Source organism: Diadema antillarum, unplaced genomic scaffold, assembly GCF_040938485.1.
Source record: "Diadema antillarum isolate AM-2024a unplaced genomic scaffold, OU_Dant_1.0 seq00000530_RagTag, whole genome shotgun sequence".
Lineage (NCBI taxonomy): Eukaryota > Metazoa > Echinodermata > Echinoidea > Diadematoida > Diadematidae > Diadema > Diadema antillarum.
In genome coordinates this window covers 362,402-376,754 of record NW_027271481.1, presented here as the reverse complement: position 1 = coordinate 376,754, position 14,353 = coordinate 362,402, and the positions used below count along the sequence as shown (strand labels likewise).

The window sequence follows — 14,353 nt, the reverse complement described above, 5'->3', positions numbered from 1 at the left end:
CGCCAGATGCTGCCAGCAAAGAGCTACCTCTGTGTGTGTGTGTCACTACGTGTGTGTGTGTATGTGTTGTGTATGATGTGCATATCGAGGCAGGAAACTGGGCTGGTGTCGCTTGCGATAGCTCCTATAGGCCTACAACACGCATCACAGCATAGCACGCACCCTGTACTGTACATATCGGATACAGTCACGCTCACAAATCACGTACGTCTTGCAAAACAACCAGACTAAATTTCTGTCTACTATTATTAGTTTACTTGTGGATTGGTTATGATCTTATCGTTGTTCATTTATATGGCATTTATATTTCGAAAGTGCACTCGCGATGCTCGAGTCACTGGCACTATAAAGCCGAGAAGTCGGTTGTGAATACAATCATGTCCGCTTAGCCAAAGTGCGAACGTAACCATGCTCGCCATGCCGGCTGCCCTGGCTTGCAATCGCGATGCTCTCTCGTCCGCTCGGCTCCCCGAATTTTACCGGCGGGGCTGCCTAGCTGCTGCTAGCTAGCTGCGCCTGCATACATACGCGGGGTTCGTACGTGTTGTAGGGCGCTCAATACGGTACATGTGAATCGAATGTAAACTGAATACCGAGCACGTACGTACGCACGCAGCGCACACAGGGTATGACAACACATAGGGGGAGTGGCTTCTGCGCTTGTTACGCGTATTTTCTAACCGCTGTACGCTCATTATCTGATCGCTGGAGATCCACACGCGAATGCAGCTTTTCGGCGTTGTTTGCAAACATGATTTGGGTCACATTTTCATGCGTGCTCGTAAAAAAATGGGGTGATATTGCTGTGATTTCAAAGTTAAATTTCTCAAGATAGAAACATCATTTCGCCATGAAATTTGAAATATGTCTTAATGAATATGTCTAAAATCGAGACGAGGAGCATCCCCGTCGTTTGCCATTCCATCTCCATCGAAAGGCAGCGGCTCATAGGGTTGCGGCACCCGTGGCCCTGCCGCTGCTTCCCCGGCTGGATTGACGTCGACAGCACCTTGCTCTCCCACTTCTCCATCGTCCTCTCCCCAGCTTACATCTTCCCAACTTCCATCGTCCTCGTCTATATTCTCGTCCCCTTCTCTGCTTTTGTCGCTTCATTCCTCTTCACTAACGTACTCCTCAAAGTCCATAAAAAGATCACTCTGATAACTCACTGTTCTCGGCCATTTTCGGAAGGAGTGAAAGCTCAAAATTGATCGACGCGAAATTTCGAAACGAACCGCTATGAAAAAGTTACGATGATACAAATGTGAACCGCACGTACGTACGTACAATGCATACGATACGAGCTGCGAGGTGATACGTCATACCGACCGACGGCCGACCGGATCTACTTTCGCACCAAAACTATGAGGAGAAAATTGTGATAATTGTGTGAAATTTGGGCTTGTTGCAGATCATAGTAATACAAAATAATTGTTTGAGAAGAAGCAGTTCATGATAATACTATTAAGTGTAGACAAACAGTAAAGAGTTGGTGTCAAAAGTATAAATAGCAGAGATTTCAGACTTTGAAAAAAAATTGACAGAAATTCTTTCCCGATGCCAAATGCTTTTCTACAGAGCATCCGGGGCCCGTGGCTCTAACTACCCTGGCGTGACGTCACAACTTTTGGAGTCCCGTACTGTGGCTGGTTTTCGAGGGGGAGGGAGGGGGATGTTTGGGACTTGCAAATAGCGGATATCTAGATGCTTGCGGGGATTTGAGCCAAACTTTTTGCATAATTGGTCAATTACCAACATATATTTCATCTACAAACGAATTTTACGAACATTTATTCCCTTCATATAGGATCTTTAATGTAAATGTTAATTGTCATAATAATATATGTTCTAAATTGTATATACAATGTTGCTTTCCCATCACAGTTAAATAGAATATTATTGGACAAATAAAAAAAATATGAAGTTTTTTTAAGTTTACTTGAAATGGTCATCCATGGACTTGGGTCGTTCTTATATTCATATACTCAATTTCTTATTATGATGGCTTTTCTATATCCCTGTCATTTCCAAACCGATGTTTATCAAATTAACGTGTAATTCCCCTTAGTATTGTATTTTTTCTAATATCTTAAATTAGCCGTTCCACATTGTCTTATAAAAAAGTTAAAATCTGCGTCAATATCGCAACACAACTATACTATCCCTTTAAGGGGCAAGAGCTTATCCTCTAAGTTAACTACCCTTGAAGTTAAGGAACACCGTTTAAGCGTAACTCCAAACTCCCTGCTTTTTAACATCCATCCTATAGAGAGTGCAGGGAAATGAATTGAATAGGAAATCCATTAGCGACATCTCCGAAGGAAAAGACCTAAGAAACTGAGAATTCCAGATTGATTTCTTGATGTTTCGCTGTCCTTTGATATTCAATTCCATGCACCTGAGAGGAAAAATAGATTGACAATGCAGGGAACTATCTTCAGTGTAGTCAGTATGGACTGATCGATAACACTTTTCGAAGGAAATAAAGTAACTGTTCGATGGAAATGCCGTAACTTACTGAATACTGATTTTTTTCTTTCGTACTGCATTTCCTTGACTTCACCGTAAGGATTCTTTGTTGTTGTTGGTGGGGTTTTTTTTTGAGGGGGATAAAAAAAGAAATCAAGTAAATGATTTTATTGCCGAGCCCATCGGAGGTGTGGGGAGACTATTAAGGGATCGCCTGCGGCGTCTGTCCGTCATTCGTCCATCCGTCGTCCGTCCGTCGATCGCCCGTCCGTGACGCTAATAAAACTTCAATACCTCTCTACTGAGGATTTCAATTACAATCAAACTTGGAGGGAAGAGTGGTTATACAAAATTAGACATTTTACCAAACATGAAGGTTACCTCAAAGTCAATGGTCACAGGCAGGGGTCAATGAACTTTAGGGCCCAATATTTACCCATTCCATACTGAATTGTGAAATCCCGATAGACTTAATACACAGGCCACCAGGTTCCCGTATGGAACCGGTTAAGTTTATACGACGCATTTCGATTATGGCTCATAACTTTTGATCCCTATGTCCTTCTGTGACCAAACTTGAAGGGCAGATGTTCCTTGAGGAGCTGAAAGTCACCATACCACAAGGTCAAAGGTCACAGACAGAGGTCAGCAAACTGTAAGGGCCCAATGTTAAGTTTTTATTGCGCGTTTCGATTATGGCTCATAACTTTTGATCCCTATGTATGTTTGTGACCAAACTTGGATGGTAGATGTCCCTTGAAGATTTGAAGGTCAACACAAGGTCAAAGGTTACAGACATGGGTCAACGAACTTTCAGGGCCCAATGTTAAGTTTTTACGGCGCATTTCGATTATGGCTCATAACCTTTGTTCCCTATGTCCGTCTGTGACCAGACTTGGATGGTAGATCCCTTGGGGAGTTGAAGGTCACCACAAGGTCAAATGTGACAGACAGGGGTCAACGAACTTTTAGGGCCCAATGTTAAGTTCTTACGGCGCATTTCGATTATGGCTCATAACGTTTGATCCCTATATCTGTTTGTGACCGAACTTGAATAGTAGATGTCCCTTGGGTAGTTGAAGGTCACCACAATATCAAATGTCACAGACAGGGGTCAACGATTTTTTAGGGCCCATTGTTAAATTTGTATGGCGAGTTTCGACTATGGCTCATAACTTTTGATCTCTGTCTGTTTGTGACCAAACTTACTGTAGATTGTAAATGTCCCTTGGGGAGTATAAGGTCACCACAAGGTGAACGGCCATAGGCGTTACAATGAACTTCCGGTAATTAGAAAAATATTGATTTCTTAGATGGGAATAGGTGAAAAACAATTTGGCTCTTGCCTTGTGAAACCCATAACCCCCCCCCCCATTTACACACATTTATTTGTTTTTATTTTAACTTTTCGTAAACGATGGTGTAAGACAGGGTTTTACACACGCATTAAGAATCGTTTGATCTGGATACGGTTAAAGAGACGAAATTTGGAATAATATCTAAGATATTCTAAAGAAATACAGCATAGAATGGAATCATTACCAAACTTTTCTTGCGTCGAGTTGCTTCTATTGCAAACGGAATGGTCAGTCAGTTGTACAATATATATCCATGTGACAACAATGTCAGTACAACCATCCAGATATGTTTCGTTTTTATCTAATGCTTTTTGATAGTTCAATGCACCAATATCCTACCTTACTTGTAGTTTCTTCTGAATAGCAATCGTTTACTTTTTACTGTGGAATTTGCTCATGCCTTTTAGGCTCAGATACTAATTGATAACTACACCTCTATAGGATTGTCAGACAAGTTTACTATAGGAGACCAAAGACTGCTATGATCAGGTTCAACAATAATGTTGCAACTGACGTTTGAAGTCGGCTGAATGTTCAGGAAAGCACGTAATGTTGATCATAATGATTAATCCTGTGCAACTTTAATTCAACTGATCTGCAAGGCTTTAAATATCACAGGGGGTGCGGATCGATTATGAGTGTGTGTGTGTGTGTGTGTGTGTGTGTAAATGTTAATTGTGTGTGGGGGAGGGGAACTCTTTGTGTTCTGCCGCGGGAGGGGGTGTGAGTGCGTCACGGCAAGCAACAAAGAGGGCAGTACTCGTGCAGGGGCCACGGACCGTTTTTCAATTTGTTTGTGTGTGTGGCTTTATTTTTGTTTTTGAGGGGAGAGGCTATGGTACTGTGGGGGGGGGGGGGGGGGGGGGTAAAGGTCAACCCCGCTTTTTAAAGAATGAAATGTTTATGGGCGGGGGGTAGAAAAATCCTCCACACCACGCCAAGATCAGTGATTTCTAGCAATTTGATTTCTGCGCAGAGGGGTTATTGCGCAATTCGCTTCAATGCGCCTGCGTATTGCAGGTGTTTTTCTATTGGTCGAACACCAACTGCACCAATGATGTGTTCGGTTTTTGCTTCGAATCCTGTGGGAGTGATAGGTTTGACAATGTAGTCTGTCCCAGATGGGGTACAAATAGACATTTTCGGAGAAGTCCAGTCCAATGAGAGTACGACACAGTATCAGCATCGTTCTCGCCATCATCCCGACTCGTGAAGCGAGCCTATAGTCAGACTTTTATCGTAAGTGCCATTGTATTCATTTCCAGCTTTTCCTTCTCGATGTAATCACAGTTTCTTAGGAGTACAGACATATTTTTGATAAGATGGAATTTTTGGTCTTCGGATACAGCACGCTATACTGGAACCAGTCTTCTTCTTTTTCTTCTTATTTTGTTATCTTTCATTTTTATCACCGAGCAAAGCATATACGTTCACAATTCCTATTTCCACTGCACTTTGCTACATCTCCTGCAATCATGGCAGGCTTATGATTTTTCTGACTCATGTATGCAGGGTTTTATTTTGATTTTAGATACTGTTGAGGACTTTTTTTCTTTATTTACGTGATTTACACCATTTACTTTTCACAGGAGCTGAACAATAAATGAAATTGAAACTACACAAATTTTAGACTATCAGTATAGACTTTCTGAATGCTTGGTAAAACATTTGCAAACACCGAAATAAGAGATACTTAATATGAATTCTATACAGATTTCAACAATTATGAGTTTTACCAAATAGAAAAGATAATTTTGACATCACTTTTATTGAATTTCCTTGCAATCTTCATAACATATAAGAATCCCTTTTGTCTTATTACCTGCCTGAATATCTGTATACCACTTCAAAATGTAATTCGAGTTCGATCGTTTATCTTTCTTGTTCCACCATAGAGATATCAAAGACTGACGCACGCTTCGGCATCATGTGGTCTTTGGTTGTAGCGATTAGTATCATAGTCTATGGAGACCTAGCATCTCCTGTTGACGGATTTCTTTATGAAACCGCCATCTTGCAGGACCGAACCCTAGACATAGAAAATGCAGGAACTCTAGGAATTCACAGACACAATTTCCAGTGGAAATCCTCTACCGAAAGTGACGAGACAAGTCAATCAGGTGATCCACCAAACCTCGACCAATTGCAGTGGGTATGGTTCTTTGAGTGGACCTGGGTGAATAGTCTGGAAATGAGCTGTGCCTTCGTTGGGATTCTAGGAAACCTGCTCGTTATCCTGGCATTACGGATGCAAGTAGGAGTCAATAAACGTTCGACCGACATCTTCATCGGAGCACTGGCAGTTTCTGATCTACTCACATCAATTTCTATCCTACCCTTACCTCTTGCTGTCAGGGTGCCGCGTACTACAGTTGGTTCGCTCTACTGTAAGTTTGCATACACGCGTTACTTTATTTGGGTCCCAGTCAACATATCCATTTATACTCTTATAGGAATAGCCATCGAACGAACGATTGCAGTGGTGAGTCCACTACATTTCCGATCTTACGTCACCACTTTCAAAGTGTATTCATACATGGCGGCGGTGTGTGCTTTCTCGTTTATATCATGTCTCTATTCAGTTGATATGGCGGTGGTCAACAACACCTGTAAGCTTCTACATGCATCCAAGTCCAGTAAAACCATCATGTTCTACCTACTCATGATCAGGTTTGGCTTTCCTTTTACCATCATGATCGTAACACAGTCGGTAACGGCATTGTCACTCCATCGACAATCACGCCGCGCGCGTAAAGGTCTTTCTCAGTCCTCCTCGGTATCGTCCACTCACATACGAGCTCGCAACCGTATGACCAAGCTGACCTTCCTCATAGTCCTGACATACATCTTGACATTTGCTCCTTTTCACTTAACTAGCTTGGTATATGTCCTTCAGGGAAAGGAGTATTCGAACCTACGCAGTCCTCTTCACAACGCTGTGTCTGTGCTGATTTGTGTCAACTCTTGCGCCAACCCTTTCATTTACGCATCCCAGTACCCAAGGTTCCGAGCTGCCATTACAAATATGTTCAAGTGCAAACGATCTGACAACCGGGAACATCTCTTTTCTATTCAGGAAAAGTCGTACAATGCAGAGAATGACCGTAGTCATTAATTCTTTAGGTGTGCACCCTCACGCTTCTATTTTGAGAGTTCAAGCAAAACCCCTCGGAAGTATAGGGAATAATATAATGTAAGTCCTATGTAGAATTGAATAGAAATGAGACTTATAATGTCATACTGAAATCTTGAGTGTATATAATATTGAAGCAAAATGAAGCTATATGGGCATTTAAGATTGACAATGGCCACTGGGTGCCTCAGAGAAATTGAAATGCATAAGGGCTGAATGTACCATTCAACCACCCATCTGAGAAAGTTGAAGAGGAACGTCCATTCTTGGTTACAAAATGTACCATTTAAAGCTGTATTTTATTCAGAAGGCAGACCAAAAGTTCAAGCAAGGCGGGCAACATTGTTCTTCATTTTGTTAACTTATGAGATGAAGCACTACCATGTTGATTCACAAAGGGAATCAATGATTCAATAATTCAATTCAAGGAATCAATGACTTCATTTTGTTTGATCAACTTGCTACTTTTCTTAGCATTGATACCAAAAGTTTAATCATTAACATCATACAATACTTTGTACATTCCGCAAACTTTATAATATTCTCGACATCTTGTATTTTTGCATGTTACTTCACTTTTGACATTAATATACTGTACTAAGCCTATATTTTATTTTTGGAACCCACATCCTACAAGCTTTGCTTTTTAGTGGGTTCCTCATATTACACGTCAATTATACGTCCTTGTATATTTGTGCAATTTTGTTTCAAAGCGACCATTGTGTTAAAAACATTTCTTTTTCAAAATCAAATGGAATATAAAACTTGTATGAAATGTGGAATATGGAACATGAATAAAAATGATCAGGGAATGTTAATCCAAAAACAAGGGACTCGAAAGTCACTGAAAGTTATTGATTGGACTAGCCCTAGAAATGTAAAAGGAGAATTCTTATGTGTGTGTGTGTCTGTGTGTGTGTGTATGTGTATGTATGTGCGTGCGTGTCTGTGCATGTGCGTGCGCGTGTGTGTGTTAGAGTCAAAGAGTGCACACCGTTGAATGTACATGTCTGTAACTAAGAAATGAAAAGAGGACTCTAAAAGACACACTTAATCACACTATTCCGCCAAAAAAAAAAAAAAAAATGTTTGAGATAAACTGCTAGAAAACACACTTGTTTTGCCTGTTTTATTCTACCAAATTTTAGCATAATGTAGAAGAAGCCTTGCTCTTCCAGAAAATATGAAAAATTAAAGATCAGCTCGGTTAACCCATTTCACCTATTTTCTGTCCTCACACAAAATCAGTGTGTGCGACTTTTTGTTCATTTTGTGATGCATGGTCACATATCTGTTCTCGAACATATTGAATAAAAAAAATGTCCGAATAAGAAGTTTTATGAGTAGGGGACACTACCACTAATGCAAACGTGCTTAAGGTATGAAGTAATTCTTCACATTTTCACTTCTTTTATTGAAATGTGAATGCTCCAAGATCTAACATCCTTATAACATTCAGCGTACACTGTGCTGAAACTGCAAATTAAATGTGTACAACGTAATGTAGATAGCAATTTATCTGTCACTGGAAGAGAAACATGTTAGTGTGTCAAAGTTTCAACAACTTTTGATGACAACATACGTCTGGTCATCATAGTGGGGCTATATTTCATATTATGTTACTTTCAACAACAACAAAGAAAAAACTGGTTTGGCATTAACGTTCCTCGGCCTACGGTTATATCTACCTATTAAGGAATAAATTTCGCCTTTTTGTTCTAAAGCGTTTCACGACGACAATTATTGTTCCAGTGATAATGAAAAGCTCTCACTTTAACTAAAAAATGATATGAACACAATATCAAAAGTACTACATATTAGTCGTTTAAAGTACCATACTCACGAACACCCTTTACCCAATGACGAATTTCTAACAGGTAATTCAAACCTGTGAGCGTGTGTGTGTATATGTGTGTGTGTGTGTGTGTGTGTGTGTGTGTGCGTGTCACTGTAACAATCAAGCTGGAATTTATTGGGGAGAAAATGAATGTGATATTTCCACAATGGTTGGCTTATCTTGAGCATTCAACGTTAATTGGTATTTGTTACTATACTTTCAGACGGTGATGGTACAGTTTTTGGTTTATGGAACATACAATTCTTAAAAGAATAAAACGGTTTTTTTTGTCTTCTTTTTTTAATGAAAATCGAATATAAAATGGCTGAGATATCCAAAACCAAAGAGATCCTAATAAAGGGTGAGCCCAACCTTTTATTTGGGTGACTCTGTCTTACTCCCTTTTTTTTATCTCGGTCATTTCAAAGCAGATTTTTCATCAGTTACATTTAAATCCTCTTTAAAATAAGTATTCTCTGTAATATTTTAAGTTAGTGATTGTAATTATGTTTTTAAAAAAAGTTGAAATCTGAATCAACATCTCAGCCAAATTCATGCCATCCATTTAAGGAGCAAGAGCCTACCCTGAATGTTTAATAGCTAATCTTGAAGTTAAGGAACATCGACTGAACGTAACTCCTGACTCCCTGCACATTAACATCCTATTAATAGAGAGTGCAGGGAAATGAATTGAATAGGAAATCCATTAGCGGCATCTCCGAAGGAAAAGACCTAAGAAACTGAGAACTCCAGATTGATTTCTTGATGTTTCGCTGTCCTTTGATATTTCATTCCATGCATATGAGAAAAATAAATTGACCGTGCATGGAACTCTTTTCAGTGTAGTCATTATGGACTGATCGATAAAACTGTGCAAAGGAAATAAAGTAACTGTTCAATGGAAATACAGCAAGTGAATAATACCCGACTCCTTTTATTCCTGGATTCACCTTTAGAATTCTTAACCGTTGTTGTTGTGAGGGGCCATGAAAAAAAACAAATAAATGATCGTGATGCTACCCGTAAATCCCTCCCCCCCCCCCCCTCCTCCGTTTGTCCCCACTCATGTGATGGTGAAGGACAAGGCTTTACACACGCACTAAGAATCGATTTATATGGATACGTTAGAAGATGCGATTAGGAATATTTCAGGTAATTGAAAGAAATACAGCAAACAAAGGAATTATTATACGAAACTAATGTTACGTTGAGTTGTTTCTTTTGCAACTGACTGTGAGTCACCTGTACAATATCGGCTCATGTGACAACAATGCCAGTATCGTACGACCATCCAGATGTCTCGTTTTCATCCAATGTCATTGCTTTAGTTTAAATGCCCTGTCATATCATTGTTCGTTGTTGTTTTTCAAGCAATGGTTGAATTTTTGCGATAGACTTTGCTCACGTTGATGACGAGTTCCGAGTTAAGTATGATACTCGGGCAGGTGTCTATGGGAAATGTTTGTTGTAGCAAAATCAATCCGTCCACAACGGGTTAAAGCTCGGACACTTTGGCCCTGCACACCTTTCAAGGCAAGCCTTGCGTGCGACTTGCGAAGAACAATATTTGCTATCCGGGGGTCCCCGCAGATGACCCGCACATGACAGCACCTAGCACGTATCTCACCCGTAGTTGCCCGGAGTTGCGCACGCAAGTCCTCCTTACCCGCAGCCAAGTTTTGGCCCTGTCACACCTTCCCGGGCAAGATACGCGGGCTTGATACGTGTGGGGATTTTCCAGCACGCAGGACAGATTTTGCAGGCGGGCAAGGATTTGAGCGAGTTTCGCATGACTTACCAGCTGGACCCTTGCTACTTACGTTCTACTTACGTCCATTCCGTTTGACCTGCGTGTAGGCTCTTGGGTGGCGAATGATGGCTGACAACTCGGTGAAAATATTCCTCTGAAGGAATCTGATATGGCAGATGTCCCACAGAATGATATGCAGATGACACGCCCTTCCGGTGGGAAAGCATACATCCACGGGCAACATACTTTAAGCGGGTAAACTGCCTGTTACTACTGGTGTTTTGCGTGGACGTCAGCGGGCAATCCCTGCGATTCACCGGGAAAACTTTTTGTCATGCTCAAACCTTGGCTGCGGGTATAATCGGACTTGCGTGCGCACCTCCGGGCAACTTCGGGCGAGATACGCGCTATGTACTGTCAGGTCCTGGCCAACTGCTGGCTGGTCCGGGTAGCAGTCCCCCCCCCCCCCCCCCCCCCCGCAGATAAACCCGCAATGCTCCTCCAAACACGATGTGACAAGGCCTTGATAATACTCAAAACTAGTTCCGGGTGAGTCGCAGGGTTTTGCCCTCAGAGGTACAGGTAGATCACCAGTAGGAGGCCCTTTATCCTAGCGGCAGCACCACGCAGGCAACTCATGCGAGGGTTCTTCGCAGACCCTGTGTGTCGCTCGCAGCTGAAAACAGATCGGTTTCGAAGCTCCCACGCACTTCACACGGAATACACGCAAGTAGCACGTAAGTAGCACGCGTTTAGCAGGTAGGACGCAAGTACGGAACTCGCCAACGTCCTTGTCCGACCGCGGAAAATGTTCCTGCGTGCTGGAAAATCCGTACTCGCAACAAGCCCGCTTAGCTTACCCGGAAACGTGTAGCAGGCCGTTACTCTTAGCCTGTATGATATAGCCCGACCAGTTTATTGCAGGAGGCCAAAGACTAATAATTATGATCAGGTTCACCAATAATGCTGTAATTGACGTTTGCAGTCGCTAGAATGTTCTGGAAGGCACGTAGGTAATAATTATGTAGGTCATAGTTTCTGTTCCTGTGCAGCTTTAAGTCCCCTTTAAATCTGCAAGCCTGTAAATCTCAGGGGTGCGGAACGAGTGTCAGTGTATGTGTGTGTGTGTGGGGGGGGGGGTGTCCTTTGGGCTGAGCGGGAGTCGGTTAACGGAAGCATGAGCAGTTCTCATGCAGCTAGGAGCCTCGGGACGTTTTTCAATTTGGGATGGGCTATGTGACGAGGGAAGGGGAGGGTAAAAGTCAATCTGCAATTCAATCTGCGCAGAAAGGTCATTGCGCAACTCGCTCCAATGTGCCTGCGTATTTCAGGTGTTTTTCTGTTGGTGATACTCGATCTACGACATGGGCATGTAAAGATTTGTTTGAGATGGGGTACAAATAGACATCTTTCGAGAAGTCCAATCCAATGAGACTACGAGACACTGTCAGCATCGTTTTCACCATAATCCCGACTTGTGAAGAGTGTCCATAGTCACACCTTTGACGTAAGTTATATTCTGTGGCAGCTTTTCATTCTCTTACCCTATCTGATGACAGTTTCTTTGGAGTACGAATATGTTTTGATAAGATGGAATTTTCGGTCTTCGGATACAGCACGCTTTACTGGACCCAGTCTTCTTTTTCTTCTTCTTCTTCTTCTTCTTCTTCTTCTTCTTCTTCTTTTGTCCTCGTTTTTATCACCGAGCAAAGCATATAAGTTCACAAGTTCCAATTTCCAATGTACTTTGCTACATCTGTTGAAGTAATGGCAGGCTTATGGTTGTTTTGACTCATGAATGTAGGGTTTTATTTCGATATCAATTACTGTTGAGGACTTTTTTTCCCTTCATTTATGTGATTCATGCCATTGACTTTTCGCAGTACCTGAACAATGGATGAAACTGAAACTACACAAATTTTAGACTATCAGGATGGACTTTCTGAATGCTTGGTAAAACTTTTGCAAACAACTAAATAAGAGATAGTTTATACACATTCTGATTTTAAGAATTATGAGTTTTACCGAATAGGAAAGATAATTTTGTCATAACTTTCATTGAATTTTCTTGTATTCTTCATAATGAGAAGTTTGATTCTTAATCTCTGTTGTCTTATTACCTGCTACAATATCTATACGTGTATATGTCACTACAAAACGTAATTCGAGTCCGATCGTTTATCTTTATTGTCGTAGGAGATATCAGAGACTAAGGCGCGCTTCCCCATCATGTGGTGTTTGGTTGTAGCGATTGGTATCATAGTCCAAAGGGACCTAGTATCGCCTCTTGACGAATTTTCTGGTAAAAGCGTCATCTCGAAGGACCGAACCCTAGATATAGAAGGTGTAGGAACTCCAGGAATTTGCAGAAACAATTCGTCATGGAATTCCTCCAACGAAACTGACGCGACAAATCAACCAGGTGATCAACCAGAGCTCGACCAATTGCAGTGGGTATGGGTCTTTAAAGGACAAGTTCACCTTCATAAACATAAGGATTGAGAGAATGTAACAATATTAGTAGAACATATCAGTGAAAGTTTGAGGAAAATTGGACAATCGATGCAAAAGTTATGAATTTTTAAAATTTTTGTGTTGGAACCGCTGGATGAGGAGACTACTACAGCTTGTGAGTCATATGCGTACAACAGTATAAAGAAAATGTGAAGAAAATTCAACATATTTTCACTTTTTTCGCATAATAAAAGAGCACTTGACTTGACTCTTTCTAAAGGTAGGGGGAATAATATTACCCATAACATTTGTCGGTAACGAGTCGGGGGATTTTGTACTTTTTGCAAAAGATGAAATTTTGTGAAATTCTCTTTATATTTTCCGTATATTGTTGTACGCATGTGACATCTAAGTTATTCACACACTGCAGTAGTCTTCTCATCCAGCGGTTACTGCACAAAAACTTCAAAAATTCATAACTTTTGAACGGATTGTCCAATTTCCCTCAAACTTTCAATGATGTGTTCTACTAATATTGCTACATTCTCTCAATCCTTATGTTTATGAAGGTGAACTTGTCCTTTAAGTGGACGTGGGTGAATGGTCTGGAGATCAGCTGTGCCTTCGTTGGGATACTAGGAAACCTGCTCGTTATCCTCGCATTACGGATGCAAGTAGGAGTCAATAAACGTTCGACCGACATCTTCATCAGAGCACTGGCAGTTTCTGATCTACAGACATCCATTTCTATCCTACTCACACTAATGCCAGGCTGACACTTGCACGATTCTGTGGCACGCATTGGCACGACTCGAGTCGTGCCAGTGCGCAAACTAGTCGTAAACTAGCGTGAAGTGTGCGTAGACCCGTCGTGACCTGCGTGCCATGTCGGGACGAGAATTTTGAATTGTTCAAAATTTTGGTCACGACTTGCCACGACAAAATCGTGGCCCAAAGTCGTGCAAGTGTCAGCCTGGCTTTAGGGTGCCACGAACTGCACTGTTGGTTCGCTCTACTTTTACTTATCTGTCCTCTAAAGAATCATGATTCACAAGCATCCTTTATTCAGCGACAGAATTTCTACAGGGTAATTTCAAGTATGTGTGCGTGACTGTCATTGTAACAGCCGAGCGAAAATTCGTTGGTCAAAGGATAATAGAGATTGTTGTTGTTGTTGTTGTTGTTGTTGTTGTTGTTGTTGTTGTTGTGACAGCAGGGTTTATCTTCGGCATTCAATGATGGTATTGACTCCTTGATTTCAGTATCCTTTCTATAGAAGAGAGCAAGGAATTGAATAGAAAATCTATTAGCGACAATTCGAAAGAAAAATCCTAAGATACTGATGATTCCAG

General features: G+C 41.3%; 1 protein-coding gene across 1 annotated transcript; it reads left to right on the top strand.

Moving 5' to 3' along the window:
* Positions 1-6,414: 6,414 nt before the first annotated feature.
* Positions 6,415-6,942, top strand: LOC139734504 (apelin receptor-like). The gene has a single exon (XM_071645284.1). It carries the CDS (start codon positions 6,415-6,417, stop codon positions 6,940-6,942), a length of 528 nt encoding a protein of 175 aa, XP_071501385.1.
* The last annotated feature ends 7,411 nt before the right edge of the window (positions 6,943-14,353 follow it).

Bases quoted from the DNA above. Each gene is read 5' to 3' on its own strand.
- LOC139734504 (XM_071645284.1), top strand. From the start codon at position 6,415: ATGGCGGTGGTCAACAACACCTGTAAGCTTCTACATGCATCCAAGTCC.